Below are 20,101 nucleotides of genomic sequence, written 5' to 3' on the forward strand. Positions count from 1 at the left end.
CTATCTACACTATTTACACATTGTTCATTGCATGATACAGCAAAAGGCTCCCAAACCAAGCAGCGAAAAGAGACCCAAGCCCCCAGAATTACAAACTGGCATTCACATACTACATGCTAAACTGTTTTGTAATAAATGAGTCTCATGTGCATATTTCTAAAAGGCTACTGACATACGTGTTTGGTTTCTGTACAATGTCAACAGGACATTTGTGTGGAAATCTCACTTGAGTGGTTGGACACTGGAGACCCTCTAGAGTGGCGTCCATTTCTGTCGTTGCTCTGGCACACTTCAGAAGGTCAAAGTAGAGGACGTTTGGTTTGTCACTGAAACACGAGAGGATGCAGGAAACAAATGCAGCTTGACACATGAATATTAACCAATTAAATAAACAATTTTTATTCAATTTTTTGAGTATGTGTATCAGGATTCAGTGCTGGAGAGTCACACCACTACCCAGCTAAGTGTTCTTTCTTCGAGGGTGAATTTGACTGGGGTAACCAATAAACTCTGCAGTGTTGTGACACTCCTAGACCTGAGTTTGGACCCCTTGGTTTAGAGACAATCATTAAACACAAGTGATTTGATTGGTTCCACTTGTTGCTGTGCAGTGCCAATCATGAAAATCTTAAAGCTAAAGTCTAACCCATCTTGTCTTGTTGATGTTTTATGTTTCCACATAATTTGCACCTGCACAGCTCCATTGTAACCCTAGTCCGACTCACTAAAGTCCATTCGAAAGAATACTGACGGTGTTCCTTACATACTGGGTGTGCTGTTTTGGTATTCCTGTGAAGATATAAATACTAATCCAGTATGTGAGGGACTTACACATTGACTCCAGCTCCACAAAACATCCCAGTGGAGTTCTGGGGCAACACGACATGACGAGAGTCTCCAAGCAGCCACGCTGTGTTAGAACCTCCGTTAGAAGGATATCTCACAAGCCATACATGGGTAAAAGACCTTCCGCTTGAGCCCACAATTATAATGATTTTTTTTCCCCATGAAAGTGTAGTTGGAAATGTTTCTTACCCAGGGAGCGAATAAGAATATAGGTGACAATGGCAGCCACAAAAATAATACAGCAGATAATGTCTGCACATCTCCTGAACAAAAACAAGAAATATTATTACACATTGCATGATTTAAATTATGTATTAAAGTTATTTAGCTAAGTGAAATGACTTTATAGTCTTAGTCTAGATCTATGGCTTTAGTATAGTTCTTGTATAGCGTTAATAACAGACATTCTGTGATCCATGATGTGTAGAGCTTTAAATGTTTTTTTAAAGTCAGCTGATGTGGAGGAGTAAATCGGAGGTATGGTCTCTGCACGGTGCCGTCGTTACGCTCCAGATCCTCCACTAGAGGAGACAGAAACATCATAGTGGAAATAAAACCAATATAGTCCTCATGATTGGCATATGTGTAGTAGCTTGAGAGTGAAATGTGAGCTAATAATGTTTTTTATAATTCTATTCTCCCTGAAGTAAAGGGACGAGACCATACAAGCTTTCGACTGTGTGTGCCCAATGTCATTATGAACTGCTGGAATGAAGAGAGAGAGAGAGAGAGAGAGAGAGAGTGTGTGTGTGTGTGTGTGTGTGTGTGTGTGTGTGTGTGTGTGTGTGTGTGTGTGTGTGTGTGTAGCTTACAGAAGCATAGGAAAAGGGTGTCCACACACATGCTGTACACTAAATAAGCCCTGCGCGATGAAATAAGCTCCCACAATCACCGTCTAAAAAAACAGCAGTAGTAGATATACATGCTGGGCCTTCAGTATTATGAGAGGAACTGCTGTCCAGAATAAATGTGTAAATCATGGTTATTTACAAACAAAGTGACTTTACAATCACTGTCAATAAGCATTTTGGAATCTAAAAAAGAAAGAACCATTTCTTCAGTGTACTGAATATGCTGATGTTTTGTTCTCACACAGAAGCAAGTGTCACCACTTGAGCTTTTCTGAGGTTACAATACGTACAATAACGGGCAACCAGTAATAATGCAGCAGCTGAAGCTGGAAATTGTCAGATGGCAGCCTGATTCTCCCAGAGAAGAAGAAGAAAGCCAGCAGACCTTACAGGGAATGTAGAAAAACCCTCAGAGTTACCTATTAAAGTGTGTTGCCATGTGCTATCATGGTCAGAATGTGATGAAGTGTAGTATGGGTAATATACACATGACTTCACTCTATATTTCTCACCTACAAATCCGACCACTAGCACCTTGCAGGAAAACAGCAGCGTGTCTGTAACACGGTCCAACACCACCACCCTGTGGACAGAGGGACATGGTCAAGGACAACGTGCTAAATATGAGCTAGAACAACCAGACACAAAAATGACTGATCAAAATAGCTAATGTCAACAAATATGTATACAAATTAAAGTCATATTCATATGAATATGTAATGATAAATTCCAACATTTAATATTTTTGCCTTAAAAAATGGAAATGGAAGTAATTTGTTCCACAACAGTAAGATTACATCATTTATATACACACAAACCCAGATTGTGTTTTAGACTAAAATGTAATTCATGATAAGTAGAATCTTTACATTGCAACTCTCTTCTTTACCTTTAAACACATTGAAACAGCGTTTCAAAGCATTGTAATCGCGCTAAACACTGTTTCAGGGCAAGAGATTGTGTTTTAGACTAAAATGTAATGCATTATAAATGGAATCTTTACATTGCTACTCTGTTCTTTACCTTTTAAACATTGAAACAGCATTTTAATCGCCCTAAACACTGTTTTACGGCAAGAGATTGTGTTTTAGACTAAAATGTAATGCATTATAAATGGAATCTTTACATTGCTACTCTGTTCTTTACCTTTTAAACATTGAAACAGCATTTTAATCGCCCTAAACACTGTTTTACGGCAAGAGATTGTGTTTTAGACTAAAATGTAAAGCATTATAAATGGTATCTTTACATTGCTACTCTGTTCTTTACCTTTTAAACATATTGAAACAGCATTGTAATCGCCCTAAACACTGTTTCAGGGCAAGAGATTGTGTTAAAGACTAAAATGTAATGCATTATAAATGGTATCTTTACATTGCTACTCTGTTCTTTACCTTTTAAACACATTGAAACAGCATTGTAATCGCCCAACAACACTGTTTCAGGGTAAGAGATTTTGTTTTAGACTAAAATGTAATGCATTATAAATGGTATCTTTACATTGCTACTTTGTTCTTTACCTTTTAAACACATTGAAACAGCATTGCAATCGCCCTAAACACTGTTTCAAGGCAAGAGTTTGTGTTTTAGACTAAAATGTAATGCATTATAAATGGAATCTTTACATTGCTACTCTGTTCTTTACCTTTTAAACATATTGAAACAGCATTGTAATCGCCCTAAACACTGTTTCAGGGCAAGAGATTGTGTCAAAGACTAAAATGTAATGCATTATAAATGGTATCTTTACATTGCTACTCTGTTCTTTACCTTTTAAATACATTGAAACATTTTTCATCAGCTTACACTAATGGTCTTTGTAATGATGAGCATTAATGATTAGAGGGGGTATCTCCCTCAATTATAGAGCGGATGAACTCTTGTTATGCAATTGATTAATTGACAGAGGTGCTGCAAGTTCAGGAGCCTCTCAGTTGGAAAGGTGTAGGAAATACTGCAGTCAGCAAGGTATCAGCAAGCACTTAGAGTGCCAGAGAGTCTAAGAATAGAAGCTGTTTTTTTCTTGGCCTTCTGTTTTTCAGTGTGGCAGCATCGCTGAAAGGTCAAGATGTTGTTTTAGCACACAGAACCACCTTTGAGTAACGCAAGACAAAGAACTTGTCTTTTCTGAGAAGCGTGTAAAGAGAAAGCAATCACTTGCTAAAGCCTGCCCAAAAAACAATGGCATCGATCAGGGCTCTGCTCTGCTTCAGACAGAAATATTCAAAATTAAAACTAAAACAGCAGTAGATGTTTTAAAAAAAATCAAAGCTCTGTGATTTAGCTAATTTAGCTAATTGATGGTTATTATGGCACATCACATTCAGCCTCAAAGAACAAACAATCTCTCTTGTTCATTTGGTTAGTAGTCCTGTTTTCATCTTTCCATAATGGTATATTCTCTTGCCCTTCAGATTCCTTCAGTGGGATCTCCCACTCCAAGAAGGTTAAATTTGAGAATCCTGCGCGGGGCGGGAGCCCTGGCCCTCGGATTCGGGCGGGGACACCCTGGCCCTCGGATCCGGGGTTCAATTCAATCGATGGCTTACCTGCCATGGTCTTTTCCCCCTCTGGAGCCTCGGACGAGGCTTCGTCGTCGTCTTCCTCCTCTTCCAGCTGGCAGGGCGGAGACGAGGCATTGACCTCGCGGCGTGCTGACGGCTATCAGAAGCGGGGCAGCCTCAAGAGGAAGAGAGAGGAGGCACACAGCAGCAACAGTGTACAGATCCTGGAGGAGCTCTCCTCCCCTGGGTTGTCCAAGCGTGTGGCCAGGGGCAGCGATTGCGAGTACCAACTGGTGCAGAACGAGATCCTCCGCTCCGTCTCCAACAGCTACGAGGTTTTGGAGTCCCTGGGCCGTGGAACCTTTGGCCAGGTCGCCAAGTGCTGGAAGCGGGGCACCAGTGAAGTAGTCGCAATCAAGATCCTGAAAAGTCATCCGTCCTATGCTCGACAGGGCCAGAACGAGGTGGGAAAGTTGTGCCTGCTTTAAATGAGCTATTGATATGGCCTAGAATCAGCTGTAGCCCTGATTCTGTTATTGTTTGTTTCAGTTTTTACAACATATGTTCTGTTGGTGTCAGATGTGCTAACGCACACTGTGGAATTTGTATACAGCCAGGGTAGCACAGAAATACTTGTTTGGCACACTAGTTCTAATTTTCACTAGTTCAGTAGGAACTAGTTCGGATAACACACGGACAGCTTGAAGCTTACTCTAAAAAGAAGATTTAGCTTCAGTTGTGTAAGCCATACCTGTTTGGATGTGCATTAAAAATGTTATTGTTATGAAAGAGCATTAATCTGCATTGTTTGAGTACCAAAAGCAAGTTCATGGGTTCATTTCCAAGGGACCACTTCCATAATTGCATCTCCCAAATCCTGTAGAAGTAAATGGTTGAAGGGAAGTACACAAAGTGCTTGATGCTATTGAAAATAAGTAGGCTATTTGTCAGCAGTATCAAACTTTGAAGCTGTGACCACGTAGCTTCGGCTTAACGCGTATTCCGTCTTCCCTCCTTTGCTCCTCCTCAGGTGAGCATCCTGAGCCGGCTGAGCAGGGAGAACGCCGACGAGTTCAACTTCGTGCGCGCGTACGAGTGCTTCCAGCACAAGAAGCACATATGCCTGGTGTTCGAGATGCTGGGGCAGAGCCTCTACGACTTCCTCAAGCGCAGCAAGTTCAGCCCACTGCTGCTGAAATGCATCCGGCCCGTGCTGCAGCAGGTCGCCAAAGCGCTCATGAAACTGAAGAGCCTGGGCTTGATCCACACCGACCTCAAGCCCGACAACATCATGCTGGTGGACCCCATCAGGCAGCCGTACCGCGTCAAGGTCATCGACTTCGGCTCAGCTAGCCACTTCTCCAAGGCCCCCAGCTACCTGCAGTCCAGATACTACCGGTGAGGGACACGTGCTGAGGCGTGTTAGAAATAAGTGTGCACTTGTTGCACTCGAGTGTGCTTTAGAGTAGAGCTGCATGTTGTGGACAGTTGTAATAACCCTGCTACACATTAAAAGCCTATGATGAGCATTACAGTTAACTGGAGCACGATTGATTTATAAGTGGTTTATTTTTATTGGGTCATGTGAGTGCTGTTATTTAGCAAAAACACCTAATGAACCGTCTTCGGTGTCTGAGATTAGTTAGGATGCGCTGAACTGCAGGCTTTGGTAATATCAGTATTTAGCGAGTCTGTACAAAACCGCTATTACATTGTAGCTACACTGTTAATTAACAGTGTAATATACTGAGTAACGGGTGTTTAACTGCATTGGTACTCTGTATTTACTTAATGCAAAACAGAACATTATTGTAGTGTTGGTGCATTGTAGTGTTGGTTCCATGTTACACTAGAATAGTGGGTGTGTAATGTCTAGGAACACAAACACCCCCCCACGGAATTATCAGCCGAGGCTGATTTCATGATGGCGATCTCTGTGTTTTTGGTCCAGATCGCCTGAGCTCATCCTGGGTCTCCCATTCTGTGAGGCCATCGATATGTGGTCCCTGGGCTGTGTCATTGCTGAGCTGTTCCTGGGCTGGCCCCTGTATCCCGGAGCCTCCGAATATGATCAGGTAAGCACATGGTCCTTTGAGCTGTGCCTTAACGCCCGTACAGCATCAGTGGTGCAGACCTGTAGTGGTTTTGTGGCTGTAGTGATATGTGTGTGTGTGTGTGTGTGTGTGTGTGTGTGTGTGTGTGTGTTTGTGTGTGTGTAGTTTGACCTTTTAGCTGCTTTGTCGGCCCGCTCATTTTTAGGATTAATATAAATGAGTTTCTATGGCCTGTTTTTTTAGACATGCACTTTGAAAATGAAAGGATTAACTCAAAATAAAGTCATAATCCTTTTGCCGTATGGTGTCTCTGCAGATCCGTTACATCTCCGAGACGCAGGGCCTACCAGCAGAGTGCATGTTGAGCGCAGCGACCAAGACGCACTACTATTTCTACTGCTACCCCCTGTGGAGACTCAAGGTTTGCCTGTCTTCAAATGCCAAATGCCATGTGTTTTTTATAAGGGACGTAACTTAATGACTTCATGTAACTTAATGGTGGAGCTGAATGGTTTGTTTTTTCTTTCCTTTCTCCAGACACCTTCGGAGCATGAGGCGGAGCGTGGCATCAAGTCCAAAGAGACTCGGAAGTACATTTTAAACTGCCTTGACGACATGATGCAGGTTATTTGGGCTTTTGTGCGCGTAACTATACGCATTTCTTTTAGTGTTGCGATGTGAAATTGAAGAACGTGACAAAGGGCTCCCGCAGCTCACATTATAGAGCAGGTAGAACAAGGTGCTAGCTGAAAGGTCGAGCGTTTCTGCTGTCATAATGAGTAGCGCATGTAAGTCGCTCTGGAGAACGGCATCTGCGAAGGGCAGAGCAGTGCGTAGAAATTTGCTGCAGAACTTCGTTCGTATTGGGTGCATTGCCGCCCTCTGCTGGTGAATAATATGACTCACCCATGGGTCTCTCTCGCAGGTCAATATGACCAGTCTGAAAGGCACCGACGTCTTGGCGGAGAAGGCCGACCGGCGGGAGTTCATCGACCTACTAAAGAAGATGCTCACGCTAGACGCTCACAAAAGGATCACGCCAGTGAAGACCGTGAACCACCTGTTTCTGACCATGACCCACCTCCTCCACTTCCCTCAGAGTGCACAGTGAGTTGCTCCAGGCCTTCCAATCTACATGTCAGTGTTTCAAAAACATTTTAAGGAACACCGTGTTAATTTAGAAATCCAAATAGCATCAGAGTTTCTCTGCTAGTACTGTAACCCCCCCCCCCCCACCTGTGTGTGTGTGTGTGTGTGTGTGTGTGTGTGTGTGTGTGTGTGTGTGTGTGTGTGTGTGTGTGTGTGTGTGTGTGTCTCTCGCTGCAGTGTGAAATCTTGCTTGCAGAACATGGAGATCTGCAAGCGGCAGTGCACAGGCTTCGACAGCAGCAAGACCCTGTTTGATGGTAAATCTGATGCCCACTTTGGTGCTTCTTTTAAATGTTACATTAGGGTTGGCTTTTTGTTTGTTTGTTATTCTTCAAGTAGATTTAAAACATCACCAAACTGGCCTCCGATTCCACCTATAAAAGAAGACAAAAATGGTTTCAAATGCAAGTGTTCTACCAAATCATGTTACTGCTCAAATGTGATCCACAAATGGTGAATCAGGTTGTTGCCTAGTATTCGAGTAGCCGATAAAGAGGCCCCTCTACCGTAGTTCAAAACGAAATTCCGTTGAATCCAAACTTCATTGTGTAATTGTTGATCATTGTAGCTGAGGTTTTTGTGTCTCTCGTTCTATAAGACCAACACTATGCTTTCTTCTATGGTTCTTGTATGTGTATTTGTGGAAAATTCAATTCTACTTGTGTTTTTGCAGTACACAGTACTTAAGCAGACCGAGAACTCTTCTTGGTTTTTCAAGGGTTGCGACTTGTGCAATATTCAGCACATTTAAATAAATGTTTCTTTCTTTTCCTAGACGTTTTCCAAACACTTGATTCTTTATGACATTATGAAAATTTCTTTCTTTCCTCGAGTACAAACTCGAGTCCATCATTCATTGGCTGATATGTTACTATCATACATGTATACATGCAGACTCAAGCAAGGAGTTTGTAATGGTGGTACAACTGTGTTCAGGTCATTTGATACTTTTTATTGATAAAGATGTTCTTTTCCAGACTCAGTAGGGTTTTGTTGTTTTGTTTTGTTTTTTGTACCTCTATGAACATTATTGAATAATATGCCTTATAAGGGAATCTCTAATTAAGAGAATCATGTGTTTACATTTGGAATAAATTACATTCTGATAATACCCTAGCACCTGAGTCATACACGTTTTCTTTAATGAAAGGGGTTCAAACCTCTCCTGTACACCAAAGCATCCCAAGCCAAGTCTTGGAGGATTTGTCTGTCAGTCATTAAAATATCAGTTCACAGAAAGATGGATGAAACATGTTTTACTTTGATGAACTTTTTACCTTGGAGTACTTTGTTTAGTGTGAGAAGCTGTAAATGTGTCCAGTCCTTAAAGCATTATTCTGATTTTTCTTGTCCCCTCCATCATTTTCATGCTCTCCTTGTAAGGGCTGTGAAGATGCTCAGCAGAAAATGAGCTGCTCAGCTGCAGAAGAGCACTTCAGCCTACATTTCAAGCCAATTCAAATTTGAACTCCTACACTGTCTTCTCACATCCATTTCTTTTTGAATGTCAGTTAGGACATCAAGATGAATTAAGCACACTAAGCCCAATACTAAGAGACTGGTAGAGTGGATGAGCCACACAGCAGGACACAGCACTATTTTTGCTTCAGCCAGTGCTAACTTGATGCAGTCTTGCTGCTTGGGGATTTTGCAGGCTTTGACTTCTTGGGTGTGTGATGAGGATTTTGCTTAAATTAAACTCCTCATAAACACGTATGACCAACCTGTGCCTATGCTCTACCAGGACCTCATCGCGTACTTCTCTTTCAGTAACTCGGAGCCTGTGTTTTTTTGTTTTGCTATTTCTGACATGATTGGGCAACATTTTCCTTTTAATGTATATGTGGAATCCACAAAAAATATACCCACTTAAGTGTGCTTCAGCATAAATAAGCAGACACTGCAGTTTGGATTATTTCTAGGGAAACAGGAAAATATAGTATCTTTAATTCGCTGCATAACAGTTTACATTAATTATTAATCATTCGTATGTGTTGACAGTTGCAATAAACAGATTAAGAAAACATGCCGTGAAAATGCTGCCGTGTCCGTATTATAACAGAAATAATGCAGCTTCACTGAGCAGATCATCCATAAAACTTGCTCTATATGGATTTTATGAATAGTATGTTAATTTTGTTTAAAAAGACGATGAGGCCTAACGGGAAAGGCTAAAGTGTCAAGTCGGACTTGAATTCAACGACTCAGGTAACATTGGGCTCTCTAGCTAGGTTAGCTAACAGACAAGCTGTCTATTTGAGATGGTTAACTTAGCTAGTTCACACATTACTTATGCACATCTCTTGCGGCAACAGATTCTAATTTTCATGGCGATGGAGCACGTTAGTTAACTTGCAGATTAACTGCCAACTATTTGCTGTAGCTGCAATTAACGTTATTATCTAGCATTGGCTCGCTAACCGTCGGATTGCTCTAAAAGAGCTGTGACAGCTGCATGTCAGTCCTCGGTCGCTGAACTGTCTTCATGTCTAAGCACGGATACCTGTCGATAATGGGATCATTTGGGGGAGAATGAAGTGTGAACTAGCTAGGATAATTAGCTACTATGGCTAGGTACCTGTCCGCCAACGATGTGGCAAATTTAAAATACTGCAGTTCTTTCGTATAAAGGGAAGCTTAAAATTGTGTGACATGTGACCTTTTATCTTGGCTGCTGGCTAGCTATTGTAATTAAGTTGAATTTCAGCTTGGACACCTTTATAGTAATTGATGGTTATTATGACACATCACATTCAGCCTCAAAGAACAATCTCTCTCATTCGTTTGGTTAGTGGTCAGTTTTCATCTTTTGCTAAAGTTATATTCTCTTCCCCTTCAGTTTCTTCCAGTGGGATCTCCCTCTCCAAGAAGGTCAAATTTGAGAATCACGCGTCCGGCGGGAGCCCTGGCCCTCGGGTTCGGGCGGGGTCACCCTGGCCCTCGGATTCAGGGTTCAACTTGTTCTATGGTTCACCTAGCCTGGTCTTTTCCACCTCTGTAGGCTGTGACTTGGGTAATATTCAACACATTTTTAAAAATGTTTGACAGTTGCAATCAACAGATTAAGAACACATTTTGCAGGTTAATTACTATAGTGGTTGTGTTTTTTAAAATCTACTTCTATTTTAGCTTTAATTTTGAATAAAGCCCATAACTAGATCTGCATGGCTTGCGGCTATTGTAATCAAGCTGAAATTGAGCAGAGCTAAATTATTTAAATAAAGCGCTTTCAGGGTGATGTGGAAGCAAAACAACATGGAAGATTGTGATTTACATCCGCTTGATTTTCTTGAGCCTTCTTTCTGCAAGATTAAGGGTGGGAAAATCAACAGAGAGTAAGTGATGAATTTAACTAGCTGGCATTAGATAAATCACAGAATTGTGGTTGTGTTTTTTAAAATCTACTTCTGTTTTAGTTTTAATTTTGAATAAAGCCCATAACTAGATCTGCATGGCTTGGGGCTGTTGTAATCAAGTTGAATTTCAGCTTGGACACCAGTATAGTAATTGAAGGTTATTATGGCACATCCCATTCAGCCTCGAAAAACAAACAGTCTCATTTATTTGATTCGTGTTCCTTTTTTCATCTTTCCCGAAAGGTATGGCATCGCAGCTCCAGGCATCCTCTTCCGCTTCAGTTACCTCTAGTGGGCTCGTCTGCTTCAAGAGGGTGAAATTCGAGCGTCATGCGTCTGGCAGGAGCCCTGGCCCTCGGGTTCGGGCGGGGTCGCCCTGGCCCTCGGATTCAGGGTTCAACTTGTTCTATGGTTCACCTGGCCTGGTCTTTTCCACCTCTGTAGGCTGTGAGTGGGTAATATTCAACACATTTTTAAAAAATGTTTGACAGTTGCAATCAACAGATTAAGAACACATTTTGCAGGTTAATTACTATAGCTAGCTACCTATCCACTAACGATGTGGCAAATATAAAATATTGCAGATTTTCCATATAAAGGGCAGGTTAAAATTTGTGACCTTGTATTTGATCTTGTCTACTGGCTAGCTAATAACACGTGCACTTGGACTTTCCACTTTTAGATGCTACACCTGCCTGTTATTATTACCTTACTGCCAAGTCATGAAGAATCCATAGAGTAGTAAATTGATATTCTGTGGGAATCTTCTCATACCTGTCGATACAGCACAGCTAGATTATTTAAATAAAGCGCTTTCAGGGTGATGTGGAGGCAAAACAACATGGATGATTGTGATTTACATCCGCTTGATTTTCTTGAGCCTTCTTTCTGCAAGATTAAGGGTGGGAAAATCAACAGAGAATAAGTTATGAAGTTAACTAGCTGGCATTAGATAAATCACAGAATTGTGGTTGTGTTTTTTAAAATCTACTTCTGTTTTAGTTTTAATTTTGAATAAAGCCCATAACTAGATCTGCATGGCTTGCGGCTGTTGTAATCAAGTTGAATTTCAGCTTGGACACCAATATAGTAATTGAAGGTTATTATGGCACATCCCATTCAGCCTCGAAGAACAAACAGTCTCATTTATTTGATTCGTGTTCCTTTTTTCATCTTTCCCTAAAGGTATGGCATCGCAGCTCCAGGCATCCTCTTCCGCTTTCAATTAACTCTAGTTAATTGCTTCAAGAAGATCAAATTCGAGCGTCATGCGTCTGGCGGGAGCCCTGGCCCTCGGATTCGGGTGGGGACACCCTGGCCCTCGGATTCGGGGTCCAATTCAACCTATGGCTCACCTGGCCTGGTCTTTTCCACCTCTGGAGGCTCTGAGATGTGCAACATTCAATACATTTAAATAAATGTTTCATTCACATTATGGAAATTTCTTATTTCCTGTAGTATCTTCAACGGTTCAGTTTTGCCAGCATGCTCTATGTACCTCTTTGAACATAATTGAATAATATGCCTTGCAAGGGACTATTTTAATTAAAAGAATTAAGATAATCATGTGTCATACACGTTTTCTTTAATAAACGGTTGGTGGTGCTGTGCCAGTTTCACTAATTACTTAAATCACTCAGGCCATAGTTTAGTTAATGCTGTGTCCGTATTTGTTCTGTTAGTACAAGGTTGAAGCTGCTGTAAATGATTTTGAAGTTATCAACTTCTGCTGTACCACTGAAGGAGTCCACCCCCTCCCTTTAGAGCATCTGTTTTTTTAATGGATATAAATCTGGAAAATTACAGACTTGACAGATTAAAAAGCTAACAACAAAAAAAATAATCAGAGATGACTTTTATAAGCCGTCACCTTAAAAAGGCACATTTAAAGAGTGGATCCAGTGCTCCAGCTTGCATGGAGTAGGCTGGAACATGTTCCTAATTAGGAACCACAACATGGCTGCTTAGGAAATCTGAATGCCAGACAGACAAAAACAAGGGCTTCAAACCTTTCCTGTAACACCAAAGCAACGCAAGCCAAGTCTTAGAGGATTTGTCTGTCAGTCATCAGCTATGGCTGTGTCACCTGACTGAGAAACACCTGGGTTACCTCTGACCCATGGGGTGGTAAATGGTCTACCAAAAACGACCTCAAATAGTGACAATTTGGTGGTGGCACTGGGCATCATTCTGATCTCACACAACACTGCTGGCAGTAGATTGAGGTAATAAAAGCAATATGGGCATCCGGTGATATGGAAGAGGATCGCCTTTTAAATAAAATGCAAGTAGCTCAGGTTGAACATAATGGTACCAAGAACCGGTTGGTGTAAGTATTGAATATTAATATGCATACATTGAATAATGTATGGTTTGGAGAACAATAGTGGAACCTGAACAAGTATTATTAAAAAATTAAATTGTGTATTGAGTGTTTTAAAGTGTGTATTGAGTTAACAGTCTTGAACTTAGGAAGACCTAGGAAGGACAAGATCTATCCATTTATTTCCTGTTTTCCATCATGGCCTTTGTTTCAATGTATAATTCATTTTGTCAACAATGCCAGATGACTGAGGATGGTAAGGGATGTGAAACTTCCAGTCAATAGTTAGGTAGGTGCATAGTTTCTGAGTTACCATAGAAATGAAACAGGGTCCCTGATCTGAATCTATTACCCGAGGCGCACCGTACCTCGGTATTATCTCCTTGGCTAGGATTTTAACCACAGCGCGGGCATCTTCCTTAGAACAAGGAAACGCCTCAGTCCACTTGGAAAACCTGTCTAGAATCACTAGCAAATACTTCAACTGACCACAAGGTGGCAGGTGCGTTTTGTCTAGCTGTAGATACTGAGAGGGATCTGCTCTAGTAGAAAGTGCCATTATTGTTGGTGATTTCAATATTCACTTTGATAGTGCCCAACACCCTCTGAACTTGGCCTTTAGTTCTATATTAGAATCAATTGGTTTCAATGTACAAAGAGAACCCACACACTCTGGTGGACATACTTACCCTGCTCTCATATTGACTGACTAAATTAGTACTTATTGTAGGGTATTGTTTATTACAATGATGTTGATTAACAAACTCTATCACTTATTGTTTATTGCACTTATCATTGTTTAAGATAGACCTTATGTGTTTTGTACTTCTAGGTATCAGCATTGATCCCAGTATTCTACAGTATTCTAGTTCACTGGTATGTTGGACTCTAACCTACTGTACTGTACTAGGATATATTCTATGAGTAAATGACAAAGCACTTTTGTAAGTCGCTCTGGATAACAGCGTACTGCTAAATGCTGTAAATGTAAATGTAAACATACGCTTGACTTAGTACTGCCATACGGTGTAGACATGGAGAAGGTAGTTATACTACCCCAGTCAGGTGCCATCTCAGGCCATTCCCTAATTTCATTTAAACTATGCATGAGCCACACTATAGTAACCTCGCCTCGCTATCATACCAGACACACGATCACATCGTCCACTGCACCTGGATTTATTGGGAATCTCCCAGACTAATAATTTGCGCCTAGGATTCCCTCAAACCCAACGGAACTTGATCAAATTACTGAATGCTTAGAATCAGTATTCTGCTGTGCACCTAATGATGTTGCTCCATTTAAGAATAAAAAAATTAGCTACAAAAATGTAGTACCTTGGTATAATGATCTCATTCGCAATTTAAAACAAAACACTCAAAGAATAGAACATAAATGGCACCGCACTAAGCCCGTAGTCTTCCAGCTTGCATGGAAGGAGAGCCTACTCACCTATAGAAAAACACTTATTACTGCTCGAACATCTTATCTCTTGAGCCCAATAGAAAATAACAAAAATAATCCTAGATTTCTTTTTAGTATCTGTACAGTCAGGTATTTTATTAACTACTTCCCATCTTGGGGGTCCATGGGTTTTGAGAGTTATGATAAACTGGGATGTTATGATGCTGTCACTTCACCTCTCTTTTGTCACTCGAGTGTGTTGACTGAGAGCGGCGGAGTGCTGATGTTCCAGGGTGCCCTCGTGCCTGTGTTTCCTTCTGGCTCTTTCCTTTTAGCTGTGCTGCCATAGCTAGTTCTGCCGGAGCCCATCTTTGCACATTATAGTTCCCTAATTTACACACCCTTGTACCTGGACATGCCTAATAATCTAGTCTCTCTTTCTGCCGAGGTACACCTACTCCTGATGTCATGATGTTACTGAGCCTCAACCCGTCTCAGCTGCCATGGCTCTTCCCACCACCCCCTGATGTGCCCTGCTGTAGGCCACCACAGCTCCACCCTAGCCAACTGCTTCTCCCTTGCCCTTAATGGATGCTCTCTTGTGGGATGGGCTTTGGACACATGCAAACCATCGCGTCAAGACTAGGGCCTCTAGCAAATTGGACTGGACATTAACTGCTTATTTTTTCATTTTTTTATTTATTTCTCTCTTAAAATTGATATTATTGTGGTGAGCGTTGCCAGGCAAAGGAGGATGGGCTTCCCCTTTGGGTCTTGGTTGCTCTCAAGGTTTCTTCCTCATGCTCTAGGGAGTTCTTCCTCGCCATTGTCGCCCTTGGCTTGCTCACTGGGGGCTTGGACTTGGACATTTGTAAAACTGCTTTGTGACAACATCTGCAGTAAAAAGCGATATATAAATACATAAGGATAGTGATATTAAATGCAACCGCAGAAAAATGAACCAATAACATCATTCTTGCACAAAGAATTGTCCATCCCACTACCAATGTTACAATGTATTCACCAAATCTACTTTTACATATTGTTATTTGCATTCGGCACTATTATATACAAACCATACATTAATCAATATGTTCCAACACATTCCAAGAGAAGGCTTCTCTTGACCTTATCCTAAAGAAGATTGTTTTTCTATATGGTCTTGAGCCTGGTGGAGAGGTCATATATCTTACCCTGAGGTCCACCAAAGCCTACCTAGGATCCTTTGCTTAAGCCTGCAGATGCCTCTGCCCTGTACGCAAATCAATCTGAAAGGACACAGAATCTTTATACTCCCTTATGTTTTATGTTATTAATATGTCTAATGCATTGTTCGGTCTCTTTTGCCTGTAAACACTCCTTATTACCTCAAGGGCATGCCACTGTGTGAGTCCTCAGCCCGCCCGAACCAACACCACTGCTACGACCACCTCCGTCGTCGGGCCACGGCCGTCGATCTTCTTTTCTGATTCATCAAGAAGCCTTTTGTAGGGCTGAAAGAAGATCGATATGTATTACATGTTTTAAAATTCAAATTCTTATATGTTGTGTCTTGTTTTGTACATTGTTGTATGTCAGTAGATAATGTTGTTTTTAGTTTATAGATTTGTAAAAAAATTAAAATAAAAATCTCAATACTATCTTAATAGGTTTCCAACAGTCCCATGGTAGGCAGTAGTTCACCTGGGTGCTGGGAATATTGACATGCCTATCGATATCTTGTTGCCATTTTTTTTTTGCCTTGGCTCCTGCCACAGTTCCAGCAGTCTGTGATGTCATCCTACGATAGGTCAGGAAGCGGCTCCGTTCTTCACCACCGGCCCGCAGCCTACTCGCTCGGCCGGAGGAAAGTCAACTGGTACCCTTACCTGTGAGAGGAAGAGGAACAGCGACAGACAGGAGGGATTCCTGCATTGAACATCAGATGGATTATTGAAGTTGATTATTGTAGTTTCTGGGCAGAGAAACTCTATTAAATGTATCTGAAATACAATGTGTGAGTGTTGGGTTTAACAAGATGGCTGTCGTATTTTGAATTCAATGGGAGGTGTAACTGTATTTAAAAATGGTTCTTTGGCACTTACTGGCAGTATGTGTTCAGAACACATCTCACATCCAACATCAAGCTCTTATTTAACTCCTATAGATTTTTAACTTCTGACTTTGAATCTTTGTTTCATTTAAAGGGATACTGTGGGCTAAATGGAGCTAAATCTACAACTACAGTAGTGAACTGTATTACTACAGAGAAATCGTTTTGGGATTCTGTGTGTTTAAAATAGGAAAAAAAATATATGAAACTTTAAAAGGGCTGGCAATTAATGATTCATGTTTCAACAGAAATATAAAACACATTTTAGGACTTGCAGATGCTTTATTTTCGTTAAAACTATTTGTAGATTATGTTGTGAACTATGCCCTAATTTGTTGTTTGTTGTTTGGGACCAGTCTGTGATGATCTGTAACCAACACAGCAGCATAACCAAATTTGAACTTCTGCTGTATTGCAAAACAATATCAAATGTAAAAATATGATAATTATGGCCACATTACATCTCTATCACTTATTGTTTATTGCACTTATCATTGTTTAAGACAGACCTTATGTGTTTTGTACTTCTAGGTATCAGCATTGATCCCTGTATTCTACAGTATTCTAGTTCACTGGTATGTTGGACTCTAACCTACTGTACTGTACTAGGATATATTCTATGAGTAAAGGACAAAGCACTTTTGTAAGACGCTCTGGATAAGAGCATCTGCTAAATGCTGTAAATGTAAATGTAAATGTAATCAAAAACCAGCCATTTTTGCACATTTTCAGCAAATTGATGTTTCAGGCTTTATTGATGATTTGAGCGTTGCCTTGTAAAGAACGATAACATCCTCGTGAAACGTGACGAGATGGGGGAAACATCTTCACTACCTATCATAAGACAAAAAAGTTATTGATTTTTAAAAAATGGATATAACTGTGATATTCTGTCTAACAACTAAATTGTCATATGTGTTTCTAGCAATATGTTCTTACCTGTAGTTGCAGCAGCAGCTACAGTGTTAGGGTGCTCCTTGCTTTTCTTTTTGAGTTTCTAACAAAAACAAAACAATGATTTAGTAGAAAAATATCAGAGCATAAGTAAATTTATAACTAAAAGTACAGATACAAACCAGTAATAATGCAACAGAATATAATTTAGAACAAATTATGTCATTTATGCAAAGTGATATATACACATTCAGTGTGAAATGAAATTCAAATATGCACTACTTTAAAAATTAATAATGTAACAAAATCTAAATAAGAAATAAGTCAAATGTTTTACCTTTAAGTCCTTTGAGACCTTACTGAAGGGGAATAGGAAATGCAATCTCCCCTTCTGGGCTTTCATGGTTTTGCTCTGATTGTCCAGAACAGGCTCAGTACATGGTGACCTAGCAGACATCTCAGACTGTAGTGATGGAGAGCTATGTATATCGATGCTGAACAGGGAAGACCAGTCATTGTGTACACTGGGGGACTCTTGAGCCTTCTTCACAGAGGGTGGGACAACCAACTCCATAACTTGGCTTGCCATGACGTCGGAGGAGGTGTTCATACTATCTGTGCATAGCTCTGATGATGCCTGTGATGATTTCAAGTCATCCTGCTCTAGGTAGATTGGCATGACCATACCACAGAGCTCACAAGATGAGACCCCTTCAAGGTCAGGATTTATTAAATGACGGGACAAAAAATGTGTCCTTCCTTTTATGTGGGGATTGATGTCTTGCGACAGTTCAGCAAATTCCTCCATCTCATCATCAAAGCGCTGAAGCATATCCGAAACCGGAGAGCCAGCTATAGGAATGGTACTTATAGGTCTAGATGTACCATCGTCATGGACATCTGAGGATAACGATGTCAAACTCTCAGTATCTCCTATCAGAAGCTCACTCATTGCTTCTGAATTTGTATCTTCCATAGTCGAGTGGAATTTCATCACAATTTGGTCTCTCTCATGGTCATCCAGGCAACTGCGATGTGTATCAATAACTGCAGTCCTAACATCTCTGCTTAGAGAGTCTATATGAGCTGTCCCCTCCTTCACGTGGACTGAAGCTGAATGATTTATCTCACAAGATCTGGTACGGAAAGCATTCAGCAAATCTGCAGTTTCCTTCTTGGAATTTGAAAGCAACACTGATCTTAGATCAACATCTAACATTTCTTCCAGAGATGAAAGAAGACCCATCACAGTTACTTCACTGACAATGTCGGCAATGAATGAACCCATATGAGAGATCATGACCTTTGTCTCCTGTGAAAGAAAGAAGAGATAACATAGAAAGGCGAACATTGAAAATTGCTCCAAAATGGTTTTGGTTGTTTGGTTTAGAATTAATATGAATCCCATTTAAAATATGTTGATGTGTAAGCAATGTAGTATGACTTACTGGACTAGGGATTGCTTTCCGGATAGATGTCCACTGCCTAAAAGAATGTGAATAAAAGCATTCTTTAGAACTATAATTAATATTTATTCTAAAAATATCATACATTCAAAAGTATACCAAAAATTAAAATGATAAATTGAAAAAGCAGAAGAAGAAGAAGAAGAAGAAGAAGAAGAAGAAGAAGAAAAAGAAGAAGAAAAGTTTTAAAAATGGCATACTCATGAGTCAGATCCATCACAAAATGGGTCAAGATTGGTGCAATATCGAGCTTCTCCAAGTCTGGGATGATTTTTTTGGCTCTATCAAGGAGCATTTTGCTGTCATTCCTCACAGGTTTATTCTCGTCTTGTCTTATGCTTTTTGACTTGCTCTTGTTTTGAGAACCATAGAAGAGGTTGAATAAAAAGAAATTAAATATCAGGATAACATAACAACTGTGCTGACATCTCACTTATTAGCAACAATTCGATTTTCTGATGAATAACAAATTTGGCCATTTTAAACTCACCTTTTTAAATACTGAAGAAGCCCATGCCACTTTTGGAGGTGAAGGAATTTTACTATGGAAACAACAAAAATATATAAGGAAATGTTGTTCGTTTGTCATTCTTCAAACATCAACAGCCTGAACTAAAATCCATGATCAAATTATTTTGAGAGAGCTTGTGTCTAAGTTTATAGATTGTTATTCTTATTCTCTATTTAATGGATGAATCACTCATAGAGCTCAGGTCCATATTGTATTTTGTTAATTGCACAATACAATCAAAATTATTTTATTCTACTTTAGCACATTATAAGGAAAATAAGACTAATTCCTTTAACATTACTTCCTAATCTTTTAAAATAACAAGGCTGATGAAACATGTTTCATCTGTTTCATGTTTCATCGTTCCGATACTTTGGAATAGTCCAGAAAGTATTTAGAGTGCAAGCTCTATTGGTGTTTAATACAGATTAAAGAGTGGCTTGTTTAGCTTGGTCTAATTGTTCAGCTTGTTTAGCCAGTTTAATTTAAATTCTGTTTCAATTAATTTCATTTTCTACATTTATATTTTGTGACTATTAACTGTTTTATTTGATCAATGTTTTATTACTGAATACTGTTCGTTCATTGCAGTGTAAAGCACCTTGAGATTTTGGGTTCTATAAGGAATATGCTGTATAAATAAGAATCAT

The 20,101-nt window shown here is 40.2% G+C and overlaps 1 protein-coding gene across 1 annotated transcript in view; it reads left to right on the forward strand.

Moving 5' to 3' along the window:
- LOC145655892 (homeodomain-interacting protein kinase 1-like) overlaps nucleotides 1-11,052 on the forward strand; it is a 78,908-nt gene extending 67,856 nt beyond the window's left edge. Inside the window, exons 2-10 of the mRNA XM_081709355.1 lie at nucleotides 4,314-4,665; nucleotides 5,232-5,599; nucleotides 6,153-6,276; nucleotides 6,572-6,676; nucleotides 6,793-6,879; nucleotides 7,181-7,362; nucleotides 7,582-7,661; nucleotides 10,244-10,372; nucleotides 11,018-11,052. Coding sequence (XP_081565481.1) covers nucleotides 4,314-4,665; nucleotides 5,232-5,599; nucleotides 6,153-6,276; nucleotides 6,572-6,676; nucleotides 6,793-6,879; nucleotides 7,181-7,362; nucleotides 7,582-7,661; nucleotides 10,244-10,372; nucleotides 11,018-11,052 — 1,462 coding nt within the window. The remainder of the gene's footprint in view (nucleotides 1-4,313; nucleotides 4,666-5,231; nucleotides 5,600-6,152; nucleotides 6,277-6,571; nucleotides 6,677-6,792; nucleotides 6,880-7,180; nucleotides 7,363-7,581; nucleotides 7,662-10,243; nucleotides 10,373-11,017) is intronic.
- Nucleotides 11,053-20,101: the final 9,049 nt, after the last annotated feature.

Source organism: Electrophorus electricus, unplaced genomic scaffold (genome assembly GCF_041902795.1).
Source record: "Electrophorus electricus isolate QZ-2024a unplaced genomic scaffold, ASM4190279v1 Scaffold39, whole genome shotgun sequence".
Lineage (NCBI taxonomy): Eukaryota > Metazoa > Chordata > Actinopteri > Gymnotiformes > Gymnotidae > Electrophorus > Electrophorus electricus.